The sequence below is a fragment of the Rhagoletis zephyria genome, unplaced genomic scaffold, assembly GCF_001687245.7.
Source record: "Rhagoletis zephyria isolate East Lansing unplaced genomic scaffold, Rhagoletis_zephyria_1.1 Rzeph_scaffold_02442, whole genome shotgun sequence".
Taxonomy (NCBI): domain Eukaryota; kingdom Metazoa; phylum Arthropoda; class Insecta; order Diptera; family Tephritidae; genus Rhagoletis; species Rhagoletis zephyria.
Window position 1 is genome coordinate 21,848 of NW_016159526.1, and position 25,548 is coordinate 47,395.

The window sequence follows — 25,548 nt, forward strand, 5'->3', positions numbered from 1 at the left end:
ACTTGAAATTTACTTAAAAACGTCAACCAGCGAAATGTAATTTTTTATTTTTCCTTACACACGCTCATTTTTATTTTTACTCTCCCGAAAACTTTGACTTTTGTAGGTTTGATGTCAATTTGGCTTCTACCTGTTTTTATTGTACCATGGTTTCTTATAAGATTTTTTTTCCTGGCGGAATTAAATTTGCAAGTTTGCCATTGCCCATTGAGGTATGGCCTATAATGTAAAAAATTTGATGTTGCCGCGATCCCTTGTAAAGGCATTGACAGACCTTAGCGTTGATCCGGATTTACTCGTTAATTCGCGTTAATTCATCTCTGGAACTAGCAGCTGTTGATTAGGAAAAATAAGACGATTCGGATTAAGTCCTGCGGCTAATCCTCAAAATTAATGCGGATAAGGAACATTTGCGATGAAAACTCAGGCCAAAACGTCCAGCTGTGAATGAAAAATAAACGAAGCAAACAAAGCAAGTGATTTTGGCGTCCGCGGTAGCCTAGCGCTCAGATTCGATCCTCGGTCCGATTGGCATTCAACAGTTTTTGATGTGCAAACATCGTAGCTCTCGGTATGGGTAAAATTTGCGTTAATCCAGAAGGAAATCTGTAGTTGTTTCTTGCATGTAAAAATGAACATTTATGGCCTAATTCAGGGCTATTTCAGAGCCACTTCGGTATTACATAGTTCACGTCTAATTTAGGACCATTTCAGAACCGTTTCTGGAACGGTTCAGGACTACTTAAAGCTATTTAAGGACTAGTTGACGACTCTGGTCCATTTGAGAGTTAAGGACTAGTTTAGGGTTAGTTCAGGCATTTTCGGGACTGGTTCACAGGGTCCACTCTGTATTGCGATTCGAAAAGCAAGTCATTCGTATTCGGATACTTGGTACTATGAATTTGTCTAGTCCGTGTCGCGTTTCGAATCGCATTAGATTCGAATCGCAATAAGAGTAGACCCCAGGACTACTTCAGGACCATTTCGGGACCATTTACGGATTAGTTTCGGCATTATTTGGTCCGTTTCTAGATCTGTTTACTATTTAAGTACCATTTCGGAGCTAATGGAGACTAATTCACGACTCTGGCCCTTTTGCGACTTATTCAGGGGATCTACTATGTATTGCAATTCGAAAAGCAAATGATTCGGATTCGAATACTTGGCGCTATGAATTTGTATTAGTCCGTGTCGCGTTTCGAATCGCATTGACTACTTTAAGAACATTTAGGTACTAACTCAGGCTTATTTTGAGGCTAGTTCGGGATAATTTTGGGGTTGATCGCGATTAGTCACGAATTGATCTTGAACTAGTCCTAAACTATTCCCGAAGTGGATACGGAAAAGTCATTTATTTGTCCTGAGAACCTGTTTAGGTATGTCACTGAATTGAACCGAATGTTTTGTCGTAGAAAAATGTTTACACATCCAATTAACCGACTTCAAAAAAAGGGAGGAGGTTATCAATTCGTCTGAATATTTTTTTTTTATGTAACTGTTAACCGTTTTTATAATTCTTTTTTTGCAAGGAAAGGTGGTACCTCTGAGATGGTCCCATAATAATGTGGTTTAGATCCGATCATTGGATCATGAAGAAATTAATAGGGTACTCTTTAAAGTTTTATATGAGACTCGAAATCGGTTTTTTTGTTAAATTGTTGGTTATTTTTTTAGCTTCATTTTATTTGTATATTTTATTTTACATTATTTTATTTTCTTTGGCTTTATTTTATTTCGCATTGTTTTTTTAAATTATTGCTACACGCCACCAAAGTGAATTAATACAAGGTGATATCGGTTGAGAAAAAACTCAAATATACCCACGTTCAAAACCCAAAAATACAACAAACCCATCATTTTCGCATTCAGAAGGACCGCGACGAATTATAGCAACACCACCTTGTATAAATTCGCCTTGTGCTGCACATTTTACAAGAGATACTTCTATTTCGGGTGTTCTTAGCTGGTTCTTTGCGACACCCTGTGTTGTCAGTGTTCCGGTGTTAAACTAAGGTGTATTAATACAAGGTGGTACCGGTTGGGGAAAAACAACTCAAGTATACCCAAGTTCAAAACCCAAAAATACAACAAACACATAATTTTCACATGCAGAAAGACCGCGGCTAATTTTAGCAACACCACCTTGTAAAAATTCGCCTTGTGCTGCAGATTTTAGAAGTTACATTTCTTTTGTGTGTTCTTTGCTGGTTCTTTGCGCCGCCCGGTGTTGTCAGTGTTCCGGTCAGTGTTGCCACGGAGAATTTTTTTTCCTACCAAAACTTCCTACCAAAAAAGTTTTTAATATTGCTTTTAATATCAAGTTTATTAAAAATGTAGATAACATAACATTTAGAAAAACTAAAACACAGCTAAGACAATAGAAACATATTAACTACGTATAACAATTCATTTTACTGTACAGACGTACACAAATGTTTGTCTCTTTACACATGCATATTATTATTATTATTATTATTACGTCGGAGATACACGCGCTGGGACCTAAGAAAATCTATTGTGCTTAACCCTAATTGTAATCACTCCAGCCTTATTCTGTTTAAGAAGTTAGGCACTTTGGAGGGCGCCATGCTTAAAATTTTGGATGAAGAAGACAATCGTTCCCCAAAGTGTATCAGTCTGCTGGGGTTTCTCCACCAGCTCACAAAAGACTAGGGACCATGCAAGTGCATTTGGGTTCCACGCTTTGCGAGACAGTCAGCTTTCGTTGCCTTCAAACCCTTCACGTCCCGGAACCCACCACAGCGTTACGTTATTGTGAGCTCCCACGTGGTTCAAAAAAGTTTACAGCTTTTCACTAGCCTGCTGCCGTTTTAAAATAGTCTAAGGCCTTTAACCTGCCTGACTATCCGACATAATATTTAATTTGGCCCCATTTGTCTTTCTACAAAGACTCCGATTGCGAAGACTTTCGCCTGGAATATAGTTGGGTAAGTGTAAATTGGTAGACTTTCTGGAACTTCGTTCCAAATTTGCCTGCCCCGGTACTCTCGTCGTCCATCTTTGATCCGTCTGGATACCATGCGTGGGACCTTTCGTCAATCATAGTTATTATCACTTCACTGCAGGTCCTTTCAGGAGTTGTGACCTTGTAGGGTTTGTAGAAGGATAACTCGGGATTATTCAGGAACGGCTTTAGAGCCTCCAAATGATCCCGAAGACCCGAAATTTTCTTGCTGATCATATTGGTCAGTCGTAGGGTGCTCCAGCAGGCCTCTTTTTCAAATAGAATAGACAAAAAACATAGCTCCTGTAGAGGCCACGTGGACCAGTCGGCGTGGCTTGCTAAAGGTGGAACCCGCCTTTACATGCGTAACTTTTGGTCACCAGTACCGCATATGTAACATTGGGTCTTACTACCATATTGAGGGCAGAATAGATCTCCTGGTCGCAGTGCATTCCTCAACTGAATACCTATCTACTACCATATTGAAAGACCAATAGGTTAGTTTTGGTGATATTCCTCAAGTCATGCAATGAAGTCCCTGTCAGGTAGACAATGGTGGACTCCACCGGTGAAATATTCGTGTAAACAAGATTGCTAAAATTTTTGGAGATACATATTATATATTTCTCGCAAATACCTATTATTGTCGCGGAACCTACCAAAATCGAATATAGCCTACCAACCTACCAAATGGAAAAAACCTACCAGTTTTGGTAGGAAAAGCTCATGTTTGGCAACACTGGTTCCGGTGTTGCTGGCGCCATTGCGTTACTGAGTTGTGAAAATCGGTATTGGCGCCAGTAACTCAGCTCTCGGTATCAGCGCAATGGCGCGGCGCCGCACTGTGTTACCCACGGCTAGTCGCCACACACGACGAACATATGCGCGGGCATGTTATGCTCGCAGTGCATGTTCGTCGTTTGTGGGGCGGCTAACGATCATGTTCGCCAAAAATCTAAAAACTTTGATTTTCAGTGAGCATGGTCGTCGTTTGTGGCGTGGTTAGCGACTGTGTTGATGCTTGCAGCGTGTACATCGGCGGATAAATGCATCCAAGCCATGTGCGTTAATTGAATTTTGGGTAAATGACGCTAAAGTACTATATTGGAATGTCTATACATACATACAAGAAAGAAAGGAGCAGATCAACTGAAGCCACGACTGTTGTCAATATTTGTTGCTTCGGCTCATCTGCTCTTTTGCCAGAGTGCCAGCCCACTTGCACTATTTGGTGAATACCACTAATATAAATAAATTAAGGTAGCACATGCATAACAAAGCTAAGTTAAAAACATTGCAATTGCATCATCCTTGCCTTTGCTACGCATCTTTACGCAAGATCACCGCTCCCTGTTTGTGGCAAACGACCGCGAGTATGTTGGCAAGCATGCTCTATTACATATTTCGTCATCCACCCACGAGTTGGAATCAGGTGCTGCTGCAGGAAAATGAAGAAAATTGATAATGGCCTCGTATATTTGGCATTTTAACAAACAAATCCGTTCTAAGTTTACACCCTTCCACCCACAAAAAAAATAATGCATATTGTAACATTTCTGGTTTATTTTGTTTATTTATACGTCATACACGCTGGCAACCCCATTGAAAGTTAATTGAAAAGTGCCGTTAGATGCGCCATTGCAAGAAGGGCGAAATTCGAATTAGATGCGTGTATAGTCGTAATTTCACAAGATTTATTTATTCATTTTTATCAAAACAAATTCGTTTAAAAAAATAGGAAGTAGCTGCATATGAAAAAATGGATTTAGATTTAGCAACTTGCCTTTTCACTGGGCTTTCAAGTGATAGCTTGCAGGACAAGCACATTATTTGGGATGATGGACGTTTCACAACAGCTACACAAAGAGTATTTGCAAAAGATGTGATAAAATTTGTGCGTCGCAAGGAACAATGCATACTTCCAAATCCTTTTGATATACCGGATGAATAGTAGGTGCACATATTAAATAACGCTTCCGTTTGACAATCTTCATTTACATTTTCTTAGCTTTTTGGAAGCTTTTCGTTTCAACAAATTGCTATACCAAGATTTCCTACTTGTTCTTTGTCTCCGCACATATTATCGCTCGGAAGTAGACTCTAATCGGATGCCACTTGATTTACGCGTGCTGGCTACGCTTACCTATTTGGCGTACGGTCATTTTGACGCTTTAAAACCTTTGGATGGTTTTAGATTTTACAGTTTGGGTTCGCTTCAACAATGTGTGGCAGAAGTGTGCGAGCTGATTGTACATTTTATGGCCACAGATTATGTTGTGTGAGTTATGTGCAGTAAACTGAGCTAGGATGAAGCATGATAAAAATATTTAAATGTATTTTATCATGGATGGAGGTGCTTTAGTTTTAAATAAATTTTTTTTATTGGTTTTTCAGATTCCCTTCGAATAGTGATGAGGCTAAAGATATTAAGCGCGGATTTGATATGCAATATGGTGTACCAAATGTGGTAGGCATAATGGATTGTTTTCATGTGCGCCTTGTTAAAGTAGACCCACCTTTTCACAACGCTTTCAAATGCAGACACGGAAATTTAACTATCAATGTGCAAGTGGTAAGAAATGTATTTTATTAAAATTATTTTTAAAATGTTTAATACTTTCATTCTCTTTAATCAAGATCTGCGATCATAAATTGCGCTTTTTGGATGTTAATCCGCGAGCATCGGGCGGAACTAGTGACATTTTTGTTTGGAATCGAAGTCATATCAAGGGAATTGTGAAGAATCTCTATAAAACAGAGCCAACATGGTTAATTGGTAAACGTTGTTTGGATTGTTCAATGATAGATAAGTATGTACATATATTTTTTTCTCAGCGGATCGAGGTTACCATTTGGAGGATATTCTTATCAATCCATATCGCAATCCTAATTCTAAGTCCGAAATTCGGCTCAATACAGTATTTGAATCAATGCTCGGTGTTCTAGACACGGCTGTCGTTATGCTAACATCACGTTTTCGGTAGGGTTATCGAGTATCACAAGTTTGCCACTTTAACTCATACCTATATTCCTCTTTTTTTTCGCGTTGCTTGAAAATCATGCAGTTGTCTTAAAACGATTTTACCNCAACTCATACATATATTCTTCTTTTTTCGCGTTGCTTGAAAATCATGCAGTTGTCTTAAAACGATTTTACCCTACAATCATCAGATTGCAGCAAATATTGTCACGGCTTGTGTCACGCTGCACAACTACTTGTTATCCAAAGATTGTGCCATGGATGAGCACCTCATGTCAATTGTGCCGAAACGAAAGAAGTTGCCAAATGCAATACACGAAGATGAATGGTCAGCTGGCTTCAAACACCGTGAATATATCAGAACATACTTGGATTGATATTATTTAAGCGTTCACTAAAGCTAAGAACAGTCAGTATTTATTTTAGAGGCCAAATACCTATTTATAGTATATTTTTTGTTTTTTATATTTCATACACATATTTGCTCGTGTATGTTTGTGTTATGCCTACGTTTAATTTTAAATGTCCTTAATCTATTTGTGAGTTCTATGCTTGTATGTTTTTAATTTATTTTTGCTTATGAAGTTTATATCATTGCCGAGTAATACCTAGAAGGTGTACTTCATGTAATTTATTTTGGGTTCTATAAAAGCGAAGAACGTTATTTATTATTTATAAAATGAAAATGTCTTGTGTTCGTATGCAATAAAAATATTCGTTTGCAAAAAGTGCAAATAAAAAGGTACATAAGTATTGTAATTTAGTACAACCAATACGCAGTGGTTGCTGCCATAGGCCAAAATAAAAAAATGTATGTAAAAATTGTTGAACCAAAATAGGCTTTTCAATCAGTTTTTTGTCCAAACTTCATGTTATATATTTTTTGTTTAATTCTAACAGTTGTTAATGAAAAAAGCAACAAAAGTGTCGTCAATTGTTCATTTTATTCGTCCAGCGTCAGCACGCTGAAAATTGAAATGGATTTAACGTAATTAAAATATTGTGAAAAGTCGAGTGAGTTAAAAATGTATGCAATGGGTATTGTACATAAAGGTATTGACTTTATTTCTACAATTAAATTTTTATATAATTTGTGTTGTGTTCTATGCAAGTCGTTGTTTTAGAAAAGAAGGATTTTGTGTGTTTTTTGGTTCGTCTTTCAAGTATTTAGGCAATGTTTTAAGTATGTTTCCCCTATCGGCCCTCAATATTTTTATTTACATATTGTTTGTTAATATTTTAAGAATAAAAGAGTTCAGTGTAGATGCATTGACCTGCAGATGCTCGCATAGTATTCCATAACCTAATCCAAGCTCTTTATTTTCTACAGTTTTTTTCATGTTTATTTTTTGATTTATCTAATTTTCTAATTCAAAATGTTAACACTGCGAATTTTCTCGATTGCATGTCTTTGAGATTTGACGTGAAAATTTGGGTACCCATTCCCAAAAAGTTGAAAATTTGATGGGTGCTATAGCGGAAGATATTGAATATGAGGGTTTTGAGCCAGATCAGTATGAGTTGCAAAAATGTATTAATTACGTTTGTAAAAAATTTGCATTATATTGGCAAAGATCCAAATGCCAAAAATCAGCAGTTTTGAAAAATCATAATTCACTCGAAAAGAGAGAAATCATTTCATTAAAATGTCAACCAACAGTTTTTACCAATTCAAATCGTGGGCGTCCGAAAAAAATTTTGTTGAGTCTTCAAAGAGACTAAGCGTCGGCAACATAACGGGATAAAATTTTTACCCTAAGGCCCGTTAAGAGTAAAAACTGTAATATGTAAAAGAGGGCGGGAATGGACAATCACACATAAAGTCATATGAGAAATAATAGGGACACGACATTATGACCAGTTTCGGCTATTTTTCTTTTGTTTGTTTAATGTTGAATTTTCGAGGCTATCACAAAATCCATCATAGCCCGATTTTTCGAACGTAGCATATTCTTTGAATACACGTTCGCTGCAATACCGAATGACCGAATTTTCGTTAATTTCACGAAAAGGTGGACTACGATGGATTAGCCCCGATTGACTAATTTTATTCTGTAATGCAGATCTTAAATTGGCTGACTGCTTAAAAATTTTAAGTTAGAATTGCTAATAGGCAATAAACAATTTGCCCTTTCTAGCACACCACCCTGACTAGCATGCCATTTCTTGCCTTGGTGAGTCATGAGACGCTTGGCAACTCTGGGCGAATTTTAAAGCAAAGCAAGTGTCATATAATGACAGCTCTCAAACGAGTGAAGAATTTGACGCTGTTCGCTGGAAAATTTGCACGTCTCGTGAAAAAAAATTTAATAACGCCGAAATTAATGGAAAATTTTTAAAATATTTACAAATTTTATGTGCCTTTACAAGTTAAAGTGGAATATTTGTGTTTACAATAGAATTTGTAGATGAAGTCGAAAAATTAATTCCGAAAAAATGCATTTGAAAATTTGCTTGGCATGTAAAAGGTAGCAGGAATTCCTGCTCGTACATATACAAAAAAATTCCAAGTACATAAGGCGCCGTGCGAAAAACAGTAAAAAAAGCCCGCATACGAGTGGGAGACGTACAAGAAAAATAAGAAGAAGAAGCGTGAGCCGAATTAGCAGCGAAAGCGGGTGCCGAAAACCACGCGTAAACAAGTATCAAAAGCAAGCAAATAGATAAATAAAAACAAAACAAAAAGTACCGTGGAATATACAGTAAAAAAAGTAGAAGCAACCGGCTATTTTGAAAACGTGCGACGGTGGCGTTGTGAGTGCTTTGTTTTCACTTCCACAACGCCATGTCGCAAAATCAAAACAAACAACACTTACAACAACATCAACAACAACTTGAGCATCACCAGCTACAACAACAGCAGCAGCATCACCATCACCAACAGCAGCTTTTACACCACCACCATCAGCAGCAGCAGCAGCAACACCAACAGCGGCAATGGCAATACCAACAACAACAATTACATCATCAACAGCAGCAACAACAACAACATGCGCAATATGCTGCTGCTGCGGCCGCACATGCACATGTTGCTTCAGCCGTTATTACTGGGCCTGGTATGAGGGGTGGTAATGGCATGCCCGGCATGTTTGGTAATGGGCTCGGTAGGGGTGGGTGTTTATATGAAGCGAACAGTGGTAGTCTCGTTAGTGGCAGCAGAGGCGTCGGCGTTGGCGTTGGCGGTTTTGACCTTGATATGGCTAGCCGACATGTGGGTAGTGGAAATGCCTCGTCGATTGCGCCCACCTCTGTTGTAGCTCCAGTTGTTAGTATGTCCGTTACTAGTGCGGTAGGGGGTGGTTTTATGCCGACGCATGTCAATGTTTCTTCTGTCGCCGGTGGCGCCTACAATGCCGGTATGTCTGGCATATCTGTTGCTAGTGAAAGTGGAAGAAGATCTAGTGCGGGTGGTTGTGCATACACACAACAGCCGCAACAGGCGCAGCCACGACAACAACAACAACAGCAACCACTCTCTCAGCAGCAACATCAACTTCGTCAGCAACCACAACAGCAACAACAGCATGCCATTTTGCCACCAGAAAGAATTAAAATGGAGCCACTAGAACAAATACTCACTCCAACTATACAAATGGAAGAATTGATAATAAAAAGTAAGTAAATAGATATGTTTGTAGGTACATATATTCTTGTACGCGTTTATTTAACGCGTATTAATTTGTAACTTTTTAACTGCCTAACGATGGTATGCAGTAGTCGTTCAGTTTAAAGAACGATATGTAGAACTGTGTTCAACTAATTAGCAATGAAATTCAAAATGATATTGTTTGTAAATTAAGTTTATTTTTAATAATTTTCATTTAAAATATAATTATGTAAAACTGTAACAGACATCATATTAACAAGTGTCAAGGCTTGCAAAACTTGCAAAAAAATTAATCAAACTTCCAAAAATGTCATACAAATTTCCAAACATTTAATCAGGATATTTAGAAAACTTTCGGGTATGCAATTCCGTATCCCATTCAATTGTAGTCTAAGAAAGTGAAAGTCTCAAGTCGTTTAAAATTACCGTTGATTTTTTTGATTTCTTTTGTGGAGGGTGTTGCGGACTTTTTTTTTCAGATAAAAAAAATTTTGATCATGTGTTATATAGAAGAAAATGCGCACCACCCTGCACAAACAAATTCTAAAAAATCGACGGTAATTTTAAACGACTTGAGACTTGCACTTTCTTAGATTACAATTGAATGGGCTACAGAACTGCATACCCGAAAATTTTCTAAATATTCCGAATAAAAATTTGGAAATTTCTAAGACAATTTTTTTTAAGTTTGATTAATTTTTTTGCAATTTTTGCAAGCTTTGGAACTTTTATTATTGTTATTCCTGTTACAGACTGAATTATATTTTAAATGAAAATTATTAAAAATTAATTTGCAAAAATATCATTTTGAATTTCGTTGCTATTTAGTTGAACGCAGGTGTATATGTACATGTTATACCTACGGTGACCATAAATATGGATTGAAAATGCAGGACAATTCTTCAAAAATATACGTACATACATATGTACATAGTATAAAAGTAACAAAACAGTATACATACATACATAATTCTAAATTCTTAGTCCATTTTAAACTTTAAACATTAATCACGTTTTCTTTGTCGGTATTAATCGTTTTTTTTTAATGAATATTAATAAAAGTATAACAAAATATATTACCATTACAATAGCTTACACAAAAAGTGAACATCTTTAAAATATTATTTTATAGGCAAACTTTGAATAGTTCAACACGAAAACAATTTTTCTCGAACAAATTTTTTTTTGGTACTTTTCGCAGTTATTTGTCGAAAAAAAAAAAATAAAATTTGCGCTCCATAACATCTACATTTTTAACCCCTAATTAGGCGCGTTGACCCCAATAAAAGTGTTGAAAAGAGTTTTAGAAAAAAAAACCAAGTACTCCATTATCGTTAACTTAAAAACAAAAACTTAATTTCGGCTTTCTTCTTTTTCTTTATTGGCGCTGTAACCGCCTAAGCGATTTTGGCCGAGTCCAAAACAGCACATCAGTAATTTCTCTTCTGTGCCAACTGACGCCAATTGGAAATGCCAAGTGAAGCCAAGTCCTTCTCCACCTGGTCTTTCCAATGCAGAGGAGACCCTCCTCTTCCTCTGTTACCAGCATCGAGGCCTGCGTTGAATATTTGTGCATTTTTTTACTAGAACTTAATGGGCTGCAAAAATGCATACTAAAAAAAAAATCTAAAAAATCTGATTGAAAAGTTGAAAATTTTGATAAAAATTTGCTGAATTTTCGCGAGTTTTGCACAAAGTTTAGGAATTCTATTTTTATGTTTTTTGTTGTTGAATAAACCATATTTTTATACAAAATTGGCGGGAAAATATTAGAATAAAAATTGTTGCATATATTGTGAAAAATTGACGGTGCCAATACTTTGTTCCGGCAGTGTAGCCCATTATTGAATGGAAATTTTCAATTCGTTAATGGGCTGGATTTCGAATTCATAACGAAGGAAAAATACATTGGAAAACGAAGGTTCCGTTTTGCTGGAGGTTGGCCTAGTTCTCGAATTCAATACTAATCTATTCCACATTGGTTATCGAAGTTGAGACTCGAAAAAAAGATTGGTTTTCCGATCATTTTCGAATTGTTAAACAAGCCCAATGTTTATTGGGTTGAGATTGAAAATGTGAATGTGTGTGTGTGAGTTTGAGTTTTAAAATTACAAAAAATTGTAAATTGTATCGCTGCCAAACATCAGACTGCCTCTTAATGATTTTACCTTGTTATGTTTTTATAATGCTACTATCTGTTTAATGTATCTTGATTTAACGCAAACATCTCTGAATTCCATTAAAAACTTCCACTTCAAAAACTTTGCGTCCCAATACTGTCAACAGCAACTGATTTGATTTGCCGTAGTAATAGCGTAGCATCAGTCAATCGTCAATTATCGTAAGACGCGCGAAGACGATGATAGTATACATGTGTCGACGTCGTAGCAAGCAGCATTTAAGCTTAATTACATGTGTTTGGAAAATCAACAAATGCCCACCTCTGTTTTAGACCCATGATTTCTTCGGCAAAATTTCGTAGAATAACACGTGGAATCCCCCTATGCTATACGCGCATAGTAAACAAAAAAAAATTGACCCGCCCTAATGTATAGTCATGTGAAAAGTAATAGAGACCCGACATTTTGACCAGATTTTACTCCTTTGCTTTTGTTTGTTTAAAACCATATCTCGTCACCTGAAATGCAAAAAGACGTAACAACTGACGTAACTGAAATGGAAAAAGTGGTGACTAAAAATGTTTATTTGTTTCATTAGTTCCGACTCTTTGAATTTCAGCAACAATGTTTGTTACATCTTTTTGCATTTCAGGTGACGTGTATGTAAGTCCACATTTGAAACTTTTTACACGTTTTAGATAAATTAAAAAAATTAAACAAAATTCTACGACAAAAATAAACTTTTTATTATGAATTCTTAGAAAAATTCTAAGTACAGTTTGGAATCTCGCTCCCAACCGTAAGGAAAACGTTGCTCTTACATTTGGCAACCCCACAATGTCGGATGCGCGAACGTGAGTGTGCTTCTTCGACCGCCAATTCATTGCACACCCAGAGAGACACAACTCCGCGGACATTTTGCTAGATGTCCAGAGGCGACTTTCTCTCCCCAGCACTTTAATCTGCCAAACTTCGACAGACTTAGCAGCAAATATTTCTGTCAAAGTTCGCAGAGCTTCGTCATAAAAATTATGCTTGCGCTGGTTCATATCTGCCACACACAATACTTGCGTCATCCATCAAAATCTTCAAAATGATGATTGATGCTGTTTATTTCGAAAAAATTGGCACTTGATTCAGACGTCTTATGTATTTTAGAAGAAAACGATATTTGCGAAATAATTTGTAGCTCTTAGCAATTGATCGACAGATGTATTTAAAAAAAAAAAGTGCTTTTCTGCGGAATATTATGTCACAGATCTATCAAATGATTTCAAGAAGTTTTCTCAGCACCATTTCAACGTTAAAAATCAGTCAAGCTATTTTAAATGCAGAAAAGATACTCTCAAAGAGGACGAGATAATTCTGCAGTCTGATTTCTGCGAAGACTATGCTTTTGTTTCTCAGAATGCTATGCAAAAATTTCATTAAAACAATGATCAGTGATGGCATAGGGGCTATTTTGAGGAGACAAGCCACTAGTTTTAGCCTGCAAGCTCCGCCAGACAAAGCATTTTTAAAAGCAGAGACCCATTTTTCCATTATGCAACAGACCACAACATACACAACAAAAAACACCATGAGTAAGTGACACAAACAATAGTTGCTTAGAATTTTGTACAGAGCTCTGGGCCGGTTAACGTGAAACGTCCCATATACATACATTAGTATGTAAGATCTTTTCTTGACTGTTTTCTGTTAATTTTTCTCTTTGAACTTTAAAAATCACAAGCATTTCTGATTCGACTAAGAATGTGTGGAAAAATAAAGAATCTGCTGGAAAAAATTTGAATTTACATACATATATGCACATATTTATACTTGTAGTATGTATATATATGTACATATGTCTGTACATATGTATGTATGTGTGTATATGTATAAAAGCGTATTGCACGAAAATTAAATTATTTCTAGTTTTATCGCAATCATAATTTTAGACACGCAACCCAAACAAGTGCTTTTCTCATTGATTTAGTTAATATATACATGTATATGTACATACTTACAAACGTAAGTACAAATGTATACATGTATATACTAATCTGCATCTATATTTCTATGTATGTGTATATGTATAATCAGCCCCATACATCCTTTTATAGGTTAAGTTGCTGCATCAGTACATTACCCCCAAAGTTTATCATGCTTGTTCCCTTTAGTTCTTGCTCAGATTTCTTCGGGACGATCTGTTAGCGTAGAATCGATCTTTTTGATTTTTTTCGTTTTCCCCTAACATTTTTGAGGCTTTTCTGAAGCGTTTCTAGCGCTCTCTGTAAGCGTCATACGTCCCTACATACATGTTTTTTTTTTTTTTTTATTGCGCATTCAAGAGCTGTGTGTATTAATTCGTTTGAATACTGTAATTTAGGCAATTAGCGCCCAGGAAAATAAAGAGGCCATTAAAAAATAATTTAAGCTAACCGTTCTATAAAACGTCTGTACATATGTAGGTATGTACATATCATTACAAAAAATACCGATGAACCTAAATTAGTTTGGAGCTGCGCTGCACGGTGTAATAAGCCGAACTTTTAATTGTAAGAAGTCGCTTAGTAAGAAACGTACTAGGTAGGCAAACAAATAAACTTCCAATTGAGCAAAAGTAACTATCGTAAACGTATAATCAAGAACAATAGATACTTTTACCCCGACTTCATTAGACCGAGACTGTCTATTTGTAAAACAACGCAACTGTTTTTCATTTGTTTGCGCACATTTTTTACATGTATCCAATAGTATAGTAAAGAAAGCTCAAAAACAGAAGTGAATCAAGAGAATTCTCCAATCGCAAATCGTTGGAAAATTTTTATTTGTAGAAATTTTTTTTTAAATACATATTTACATACAGTGACGCAAAAAAGTGTTCACGTTTGATTTTTGTTTTCAAATTTCAAATTTTGTTAAATTAAATTTTAAATTAATTAATTAAATAATAAAAAATAAATAAATAAAAAAAAAAAAATATTTAAAATTAAAGTTATTATTTTTTTTTTTTCTAAAAAAATATTTTTCAAGCTTAAACAAAAGCAATATAAATCAAGGTTTCAAAATTTATACAAAATTCAAGAAATTTTAACAAATTTTCATAAAATTTTTTAATCTGAATCTTTGGAAAATTTATGGGTGTGCAGTTTTTTAGCCCATACATTTTGGTCCGATGAAAAGCAAAATTTAGTGTCTTTTGCGTTGTTTTTTATATAACAAGTGCAATTTATAAAAACTGGCGTATTATTCTATTAGAACTTCTTCTTCTTATTTGGCGCTGTAACCGCCTAAGCGATTTTGGCCGAGTCCAAAACAGCACGCCAGTCATTTCTCTTCTGTGCTAACTGACGCCAATTGAAAATGCCAAGTGAAGCCAAGTCCTTCTCCACCTGGTCTTTCCAACGCAGAGGAGGCCTTCCTCTTCCTCTGTTACCAGCATCGCGGCCCGCGTTGAATATTTTCAGAGCAGGAGCGTTTCTGTCCATCCGAACGACATGGCCAAGCCAGCGGAGCCGCTGAATTTTAATTCGCTGCACTATGTCTATATCGTTGTAAAGCTCATACAGCTCATCGTTAAATCGTCTATTAGAACTATCTATAAGAAATTCATGTTTATATGGAAAAAAGTACGAAAATCCGTCAGCAAAGAAAAATATATTAAAAATCAATGGGATCTTTTAGTGGCTTGAAACTTGCACATCATTGGACTAAAATGAATATTTTTTATAGAAAAAGAACAAAAATATATTTAACTTGAAAAACATTGTGAATCTTTAAAAACAAACAGCGCGGGCACATTTGGTTGAGTCACTGCATATAGCTACGTATACTACTCATACCTCATTGATTTCTAGCAAAAAAATTAAAATGAACAGAATTTAAACATCGATATATTTGTCACTGTTTTATTATTATTAGGAGTGCCAGTTACTGCCGAAATTCGACCGTTTTTCTGGTTTTTCAAGAACCTTGGGACGGTTTTCTACAAAACTACTTACAGGAAAATCTCCTGCTTTGGACGAAAACATGACTTCAATTTTGTATAGCTCTAAAGGTCTTTGGAGGATACTTGGAATATACGCGAAACACTCCAGTTTGTCGGTAAATTTCGATCAATTGTTTGACCGACTGTATGAATTTGATATTTCAATGATAACTCCAAAATGATATAAACGATAGCTCGATAAACTTTGGATGCCTCTATAAATTTCGATAGCTCGGTTAATTTTGATAGCTGCATATTTTTCGAAAGCTAACGACCAATTTCTCTCATAGAACGATAAAATTCGATATGCAGTGATAACTCGATAAACTTATATAACCTTAAAATTTCGATAACTCTATATATTTTGAAAATTTGAAAACCTTCGATTCGATAAATCCACAGTTTTCAGTAAATTAATAAATATCGATAACTCGATAAGTCCAAAAAACTCGATGCATCACGATAACTCGATAAATGTCAATATTAATAATGCAATAAATATCGATAACTTGATCAATTTCATTAACTTGACAAATTTCGCGAATACTATAAATTTTTACCACTGGATAATTTCGAAAACAAATTTTCTGTGCCTACAAATTTCAACAGTTCAATAAACATTAATCAATTTGAATAAAGCTACACGTAGCGATGACTCAATAAACATGAATAAATCGATCAATTTCGATGATTCGATAAATTTTAGGAACTTCATATCTTTCGATAACTAAATTTTTTATTACAGAATCTATTTCAATTGCTATCGAAAAAATAAGTGCGCCTGGGCGGTCACACTGTAGAAGTGATGTCAGGAAATGCGATGCAATGTGATGAGATTGGATGTCATGTGTGCAAAATCGATAAATATATGGAGAACAGTATCGATTATTAAATCTATAATAATACCCATTACTATTTCGATAACATGAAGAAGTTAGATTTGATAAAAACCAAATCTGGGTTTCTTTTATTGTTTGTCAACATTTCTTTAGTCCGACGAATAACATCAGAGTCTTCATCGCTGAAAATTGAAAAATCGTTGAGAATCCAAGTTTAATTGTGACAGTAGCAATCATTTTTGAAGTTTTAAGCTTAGTACGCAGATCTTAAGAATTGGCGGAACTATATACATACATACAAAAAAAGGTCAAGAAAAATTTATTAAGCCAAATTTTCTTAAGCAGTGCGGAATTCTTAAGATTTTTTTTTTTGTGAAGACGGAGCACAAGGCAACACATATTTTCCACAGAAAAATATGCCCGTTCCATTATTTCTTGAGGAAAGTGTGAGACAGCAAGCTGTGAAATATCAGATGTCAAAATTCCATGGCAAGTATTACTTGTATTCACACACCGCACTTAATTGTTTACATTAAAATAAGCAAAATATGAATGTTCGTTAAAATTTAGCTTGGATGCATCTATGGACTATTTTTTTCCATTTAATACTCTGAATCGATATTACTATAGGCGAGGATATGATTGGAGTCGGTTAAGACATCTTCGTAGGGTAATCTGAACTTTGACCCCTGTGCGACACACCTTAACCGACTTCAAACGGGACCAAAATTTATATGTGATATCTTCGGCTATAGTAGCATCGACGTAGGGATTGAGGTTTAAGAAATCTGATGTAAGAATGTGCTTCATATATGGGCCACCATAATGTACACAGTTTTTTATCTCCAGATCTCTAGGTTGTGTTTGGGAATGCTTCACAAGACTGTAGTTAAAAATGGGTTTCTCATAACTATCGTGCGGATCACCATTATTAACAGATAAGTAAATGAGTTGATAAATCTTTGTTTTCAGTATTACTAATTTAACACATCAAAGAAACATAAACATAGTGATAACAAAATCGATACGCATTTTATGAAATGTATCGATTAAAATATGAATGAAAAAGATATTGATATTTTTGGTACGGAAGCGCACAACAACGCCGTTCAGAAGGTGCAATCGCAACAGTTACTGAGCTGTTGCACCTTCTGAACGTGCCCAATACAAACAATTGCGGTATATTGGGGTACTCAAACAGATGTGGTATACAGTTGCAAAACGATCCGTTCAAAAATTGTATCCCAGCAAGCACAATTTATCGCACGATATGAGTGACTCGTTCTTAGTAGAGTTGGAAATCGAATTAATAATACAACTCGTCAATTGTTACCCCATATACTTAATTAGATTACAAGTTTTCGCAATATAAAGATTGCCATAAGAAGAGTTGAAGCACCGCAGTGAATCGTATCGCATCTGTTTGAGGGCCTTTGCTGTTTATCGTTGCCGCACCAAATACGATATGGTATTGCACTGGTAGTATCATTTCTGTGTGAGGCCATATATTTTTAATTTTTTATGCCAGTCGGCAAAAGTATCGCTTACAGTAACCATAAAGGTATCAATAACGATAATAGAAAAGTGTTCGGGAAGAGCTTCATCAACCGTTTTGAATCACTATTTAGTATCTTATCTCCGATTTTTTTCTGAATTATTCTCCAAATTATTTGCTTAAGAAATGTTCCGTTACATTATATACGCTCTTACTGAAGAAATTGTAAAAAAAAACAACGATATTTCTGTAAAAAATTGAATAAATATTAATTAAANCCTCCGATTTTTTTCTGAATTATTCTCCAAATTATATGCTTAAGAAATGTTCCGTTACATTATATACGCTCTTACTGAAGAAATTGTAAAAAAAAAACAACGATATTTCTGTAAAAAATTGAATAAATATTAATTAAAAGTGCGAGATATAGCTGACAGGGACGTAAAAGAAGGTGCGTAGTCATTTAACCAGAAAAACGACAGTGCGCTAAGTGCCGTTTCTTCATGTAGGTTTTACAATTTAACTGCCCTTCAAACATATTTTTTCAGAACAAAATTTTGTTTTTATAGGGCGGATAAATTTTAAAACCTACATGAAAAATTGGCTCTAAATAAACAAATTTATCCAGCAAAAAAGAAGATTAGATGAAGTGCATGTGATTTATTACTAAATATACTTATCGGCTTGATTTTATAAATTCTTTAATTTGTGAAAGTTTGAAGTTCCCCTCGAACAATTTCCATTGTCTTATCAAATTTAATTGGATGAGAAAACGGAAGTTGGAAAAAAATATTCATTTACCGCATTCATGCACAAGTTTTAATTCAAATCAAAATACATACACACTTATGTACATATGTATGTAGTGCTTACCATAGCTGATAGATTGTCTGTGCATACGCAGCAGACAATTTCAGGAGCTAAAAGTAATTCCAAATTACAGCAATCAAATGATTTCAAGACCGCAAGAGTAGACAGTTTAACGGCCGAGCACTTCACAGTCGGTGGCGAAGAAGTAGTGGGGAGCATGTATCGGGTTTTAAGCAGTGTAATTGGCCCAATCCACAAAAGGGAGATCCCACAGTTTGCGCCAAACACCGCGGAATAAGCATTGCGTGTGATGTCTTATTGACTATACTCTGTGAAAGACTGAAGCCCTTGAAGAACCAACTGATTGTACCTTATCAGAGTGGCATTCGTCGAACCCTGAAGAAGACACTTGATCAGCAAAAGAGCTTCAAAGATGCTAAATCTAAATTTAGGATCCCCGCAAACCTAATGCGGCTATGTAGAGTGACGTTCAGTACTACCTTCAGCTGCGTTCAAATTGAGAAGGACCTCTACGTGCCGTTTGAGACCAAACGAGGTTTTAGACAAACCTACTAACCCTCGCGTGACTCTTTCAATCTGATGCTGTAATAAGAGCTTGCAATCTGAATGGCAGTGGACATATGTATAAACAGTAAAGCGCAGGCTGCTTGCATATGCAGCTGATATTTACATCGACGGCTTGAGTACCAGGGACGTCAGCGCAGCATTTGCCAACTTTGAAATCGAAGGGAAAGAGGTTAGTCTATGGATGAACGAGGGCAAGAAAATGTACCGCCTGCAGCACATAAACAGTCCTCTCGATTTGGGCTTTCGAGAGAACTACTATTCTACGCAAGATCTATAGATCTGGTCGTGAAGGCGATGGGTAGCGAAGTAGTTGGAATGTTGAGCTTTGAGAGGCTATTAATGACATATATAGTTAAGCGCATAAAATTACAACGATTGCGCTGGCATGCTGTACTTGCAAAGATTGTTCGTTTCGGAGCCCATGGGTGGACAACGAACGAAACGACGAACACCATGGAAGGACCGAATGCAGAAGCACCTGTCTGCACTTGGGATGTACAACTTGGGCAACCTCGCAGTCTCTGCCCAAAGCGACGACCGGTTGTAGAGCCAAATAAGAAGAAGATTAAGTATGTTTTATTGCAACTTACATGGCAGTTCTGACAGTTGGTCCTTCAACTCACCTTTCAGTCTTTCGAAATACAATAGTATTTTGTAAGATAATTGTCAATGCTGTAAACTATCTTGTAAGCTCGTTTCTGCCTTTCGAAAGGCTAATTGAAAGCTCTGTTAACGAGAAGTTCTTTCCTTATTCTGTTTGTAAGTTTTTTAAAATTAAATTAATTAAAAAAATTGGTATATTTCTTTTTTAAAACAATAAAAACTAAAGATGAAATTAAAAAACGAAAAAAGATTCAATAAAAAAAAAAAGAAAAATGATAATAAAATTAATTTCTAACATTTCAAAGATATTAAAAATATTTTTTAACAATAAAATCTAAAGATCCAAAAAAAAATCAAAAAGAAAAAATTGATAAAATAAACATAAAAGCATTAAATTAAAAAATAAAAATTATATAAAATGTAAAAGGAAATTTGATGAAAAAATTAAGAAAGTGAAAAATCGAAGTAATTCGTGCGTTCTGAAGTAAAAAACGTTTTATTTGTAATAAAAACTTTATAAAAATGTCGTGTCGTGTGTTGAATTGCAGCAGCCGTAGGGGCAAAGGCCCCAAATGCAGTTTTTTTTTTTTGTTTCCCCGCGACGACGCCTTGACCAGAAAGTGGGTAGAGTTCTGCCGGCAGGAGAAGCCATACAATTTAGACACCAGCGTAAGGAAAACGTTGAAATACCACAAATTACAAATTAAAGTCGGAGGTAAGCAAGCATCGACCACTTTCTGCAGGAAAACATGCGCTGCGACAAGATATTATCACTTTTTCGGCACCTGCAATACAAACACGAAAATTCTTAACAGTTAGTTAATAAGACCTATTCTTTTGAACACATTTCAGGAGTAGTTGTATATTTTTTGTTAACGTTGTGCTTAATTTGCCATATTCAAAGATGGCTTGAGAAATTGGTGAATCGTGAAGAAAACACGTTTTCTCACTGCAAATTCACAACTGTCAACTCATTGTTCTTCGCCATATTTTTTGTTTACCCGTTGCCACAAATGTCTTTCTGCGGGAATGCGCAATCTTGCATTCTATCGTTCTTGGGTATATAGGTAATGGGCGAGTCCGCGCTAATTTTTGACCGTACACTGAGAAAAAAACTGTACATCCAACAATTTTATATGTATTTGGAACAATTTTTATTGGTTAAATCGTTCCCAACAACTACTCGCATTTGAAGCAACAGCGCAAAGAATTCTGATTTTTTAACTTAATTAGTACTTAACACAACAATTTTCGCATTTACATTAAAGGTGTATAAATTGTTGTTTTAAATACTTTTTAATTGAGTTAACAGTGGAGGTCGTTGCTACAAAAATATGAAGCTGTTGAATTAAAACTTGGACTTTGAGGTCCCAACGGCGAACACCTTTGGCGGAAAGAACTTACGTATTGCATTCAAATACTAATTTGTTGGGGAAAAAGTGAAAATTGTTGGAAAAAAGGTGCAATCTTTCTGGCTTACACTGAGAAACATTTTAACGTAAACTCAATTGATTTGTTTTGGTTTGAAAGAAATTTGTATTTAAACGTTTTAAGTATATATGTATACATACAATATAATAAAGTACACAATGTCAGTCTATTTTGTACAGATTTGGAAATTAAAAAATAATTATCGCAATAAGCACTGATGGAGTTTTATGTTCCTCATTAAAATGAGAAACTAAATTATTTGACAGCGTGAAAAAGTTATTACAAATAAAGCAAATATGAGCATTGGTGGAATAGGTACTTCCCACTGGACATTATTAGTTTTGAAAAAATATTTTGTAATTTTGAAATTTGCTCTTTGCTGAATATTCTAAATTAAATAAGTATGAAACAAATATTGATTACCAGGTCCAGGGCGCGAAGTAAGATTGGTACCTTGTAGCGTTTGTCATCCAAATAGACGTAAAACTCGTGACATATTTTCGACTGAATAACCAATAACAAAAACTTTGGGGCTGTAGTTTTAACTTTTCTTGGATCGCACAGTCCTTCATTTCGTCTTCCTTTTGTTTGAAATTATTCAGTATGTCGTTTTGAGCGTCAGATATTGATGGCTTGGATATCTTACTGATTCGCGGAGCTAATATTATTGAGTGCAGTAAATTGAACAAATAAAAGTGCTTTCAATCTAGGAAATAATACAATGGAATATTTATTAAGGATATGCTAATATATAGCTTTTCAATACTTATTTATATTGATATCTTTTGACAGCGATAACGGTCCTGATGTTGAAAATTTCATCAATATCGTGAATGTGCATTATTTTTAATATCTCCACGGATTTAATTGAACACTCAGACACAATTTTTGTGGCGTCGCTAGATAATACCCACACCAAGTAAATTCCTTTCAAGTTCAACATAAGACATTGGAATTTGCTGACTTTCTCATGAATTTTCACGAATTTCTTCGGACACATTTATAATAATCAAATCCCTATTTTTAAACTTGAAACGAATGTCTACTTCGTAAAATAATTGCCACAGAAATGACGCGGCTTTAATTTTCTCAACAAGTTCTGCGGTAATTTCAATTACGAATGCCGTTATCACAAAAATTTTACTTTTAGAAGTACCGATACTTCTTGTAAATTTCGTTGTTGGCGCAAAGATTTGCTTTTAAATCAACAGCGTGGCTTTTGGAACTGAAATTCAACAGCTAAAATTTTTAATACAACCACTTTACATTTGTTGTTAACAGTTTTACTTTTGTTTATTTTCAAAAGCGTGTCAACTGTTATGCGTAGAGCGGCGCTGTTAGTTCAACAATGAGAAAATTGTTGAAATAAACACGATATTCTTGTATTCAAGATTTTCTTGTTGTGGCAAGTATTTTTTCCTTACAATTTTACAAGAGCTACAAGTATTTGTTTCAAATGTGTTTTTTTCTCTCGGTGTACTTTCAACACAACCTACTTGAAACTCACTCAAAACATTTACCTAGAACTTGCATTCAAAACGTAAAAAAGGTAATAAAAATGCATTTAAAACTTTAATTTGGTATTTTTTTTGGTTGATTCAAGATTTTCACAAATGTCTTATCCACACTTTTGTTAATTTTATAAAGAAAATAATATTTGCACTGAGGTTCAGTTTCGCATGGAATCTCCCATTTGTCCGAGGAAAATTTTTCATTTCGTGAACGTAACCATAACTCTTAAAAACGTTTTTCACTGAACGTGTCAGGTGGCACTGCTAGCGGTATTTTCAAAGTGCCTTTTAACAGGTGACCGGCGTATATTTGTTTTGACTGAATAAATAATTAAATAAACGAGGTAGGTTAGTTTTAATGGCAAATATGTATAGCGTACATCATCATTTCGAGAACGCTGTTTGTAAAGGTGTTTAGGTTAAAATCGTATATTCTTAATATCAATATACATAAATATGTTTGTAGTGGCGGCACCTGTAACGTAAACTTATTTGGTTTAACATAATAATACAAAAAAATACGATAATGGTTGTATTGTCATTTCGGTACGTTCTCGGACTACGACGAGCATGTAAAATACACTTTAACAGGCGTATTCTGCTTGTAACCGAACATTTTGTAACAAGCTAATTTTGTTACCAATAATTGTCACCACTTCTGGTAACCGCAATTCGATTTACCTTGGTAAAGGCCTGTATGCAGCTCTCAAGAAAAGCAACAACTCCATATAAAATGACGTACAAGAAATGGCTAAGAAATTTTCTTGAGTCAAATTTCCTTAAGGCAGTACGCAGTTCTTAAGAAATTTACTACGGTTTTCTAAAGTTTTTTGTGAAAAAAGAGCAGAAGGCAACCCAGGTTTGCAACAGAAATACATATATGCCCGTTCCATTATTTCTTGAGGAAAGAGTGAGGCAACAGGCTGTGAAGTATCAAAAACGTCAAAATTCCTCGGACACACACACGAAATAATTGCAATCTTTTCTTGACCGTTTTCTTGACAGCTGCATACAGGCCATAACGTTTTAATTTATTCAGCAATTCAGCTATGGAGTTTTGTGTAAATTCTGGTGTTGCATATTTCACGGGGCAATATTTTGTTACCTGCTCATGAGATGGTTACAAAATTTACCGGTTACAAGAGTATGGAGAATACGAAAAGGGTTTAAAAATTGACAGTAACTTTACTAACCGGTAACAAAATTTTTATAACCAACGCAGGATAGGCCTGTTACAGGCGTTTTCTAACAAGGTAACAAACCTTAGCCCAGCACTGCTGTGATTTCTACTGTACCTCAAAGTTTGCTGCTGCAACAAATATGCCGTTACAACACAAATTTTAAAGCTTTTGTGTATTTTCCTAGCACTTAAAATCGAATTTTTGTGGCACATTTTGCGGCGCACTAGAAATCACAACAGTGATGAGCTAAGTTTTGTGACTGCTAGACAATAGGGGGGTAAATATTACGCTATAATTAAATTTGAGACTTTTCGGTAATTTATACAAACTTCTTCAAAATAAATTAAATTACATAAGTACATGGATCATTTCCAAACAAAGTGTACATGGCAGGTATTTTTTATTAATTTTTTTTTTTTTTTAGGTTGATAAACTGCTTTCAGGCTCTTCAAAAATTAATAATAATTTTTCTTTTTCGTTTTTGTAAAATATTTTCCAGAATATCACTTTTTAAAAGTATTTCAGCTAAAGGAATAAATAAGTTTAGAAACTGGTAGAAAAATTTTACTTACCGAAAAGCATTGTTCTGATTTTTAACTTAAATGCGTGCTTTTTAAACATTTGCATATCACTTGGAAACTTATTTATCAGCAAAGTTATTTTTAAAGCTTTTTCCACCTTCTTCATGCCGTTAACGTGATGTTTTTCTTGGGTGGCAGGCTTTTTGTTTAATGTTTAATCTTTCTTCGGCAACAATTTCCCATATATGATACCATTTGAACACTTTTGGGGAAATTAGCTATTTAAATGAAAAATCCTTTTGCACCTAAAAGTGACATTGTGGAAATATTTTACATTTTTTAAGAGTCTTATTTCATCAAAATATAAAATCAAGGAAATCATTGAAACTCTGTTAATTATATTGGCCCGTAGTTATAGTCAAAATAAAGTCGACTCTAAAGTTAAAGGCAGGTTTTTTGACAGATATCCCATTAAAAATTATGTCAAAAGCTGTTTTTAACTTTAGAGTCGATTTTATTTTGACTATATCTACGGGTCATTATTTTTAGTGTTTTTTTTTTTGCGTAAAAACTGGGTGACATTCCGGAAAAAATTTTGCCTTACTTATCATTGCGCAATGATTAATTCACTTAAAAACACAAAAAAATTGCTTTTGATAAACAATAACCTCTTACGCTTCTTAACTGCAATGCACTTAGGCAAGCAAACCAACTAATGTTACTATCACAGCAAAATAAAAAAAAAATGACATTCTGGAAAATTCGAAGGGACAATGTTATAATACAAAGCCACGCTTCTGGTGATCAAAATTTTCAGGCAAAAATAAAGCAAAACAATAAAAGTTAAGGTGGTCGTTCACAAACAGTTACGCCACTTTTCATTGTTTCTTTATTTAAACTTTTTTCATGTTGGTTATCGAATAG

At 35.0% G+C, this 25,548-nt stretch overlaps 2 protein-coding genes and 1 pseudogene across 2 annotated transcripts; all 3 read left to right on the forward strand.

The window, feature by feature from the left end:
• LOC108366903 (fructose-1,6-bisphosphatase isozyme 2-like) overlaps positions 1 to 25,548 on the forward strand; it is a 56,355-nt pseudogene that overhangs the window by 2,214 nt on the left and 28,593 nt on the right.
• LOC108366902 (putative nuclease HARBI1) lies at positions 4,540 to 6,680 on the forward strand. The gene is made up of 6 exons (XM_017621389.1): positions 4,540 to 4,915; positions 4,974 to 5,243; positions 5,360 to 5,537; positions 5,603 to 5,741; positions 5,801 to 5,945; positions 6,103 to 6,680. Exons 1-6 carry the CDS (start codon positions 4,725 to 4,727, stop codon positions 6,320 to 6,322), a joined length of 1,143 nt encoding a protein of 380 aa, XP_017476878.1. The 5' UTR covers positions 4,540 to 4,724; the 3' UTR covers positions 6,323 to 6,680.
• LOC108366904 (AT-rich binding protein-like) lies at positions 8,731 to 9,567 on the forward strand. The gene is made up of 2 exons (XM_017621390.1): positions 8,731 to 8,885; positions 9,009 to 9,567. The coding sequence occupies exons 1-2, from the start codon at positions 8,731 to 8,733 to the stop codon at positions 9,565 to 9,567; spliced, it is 714 nt and encodes a 237-aa protein (XP_017476879.1).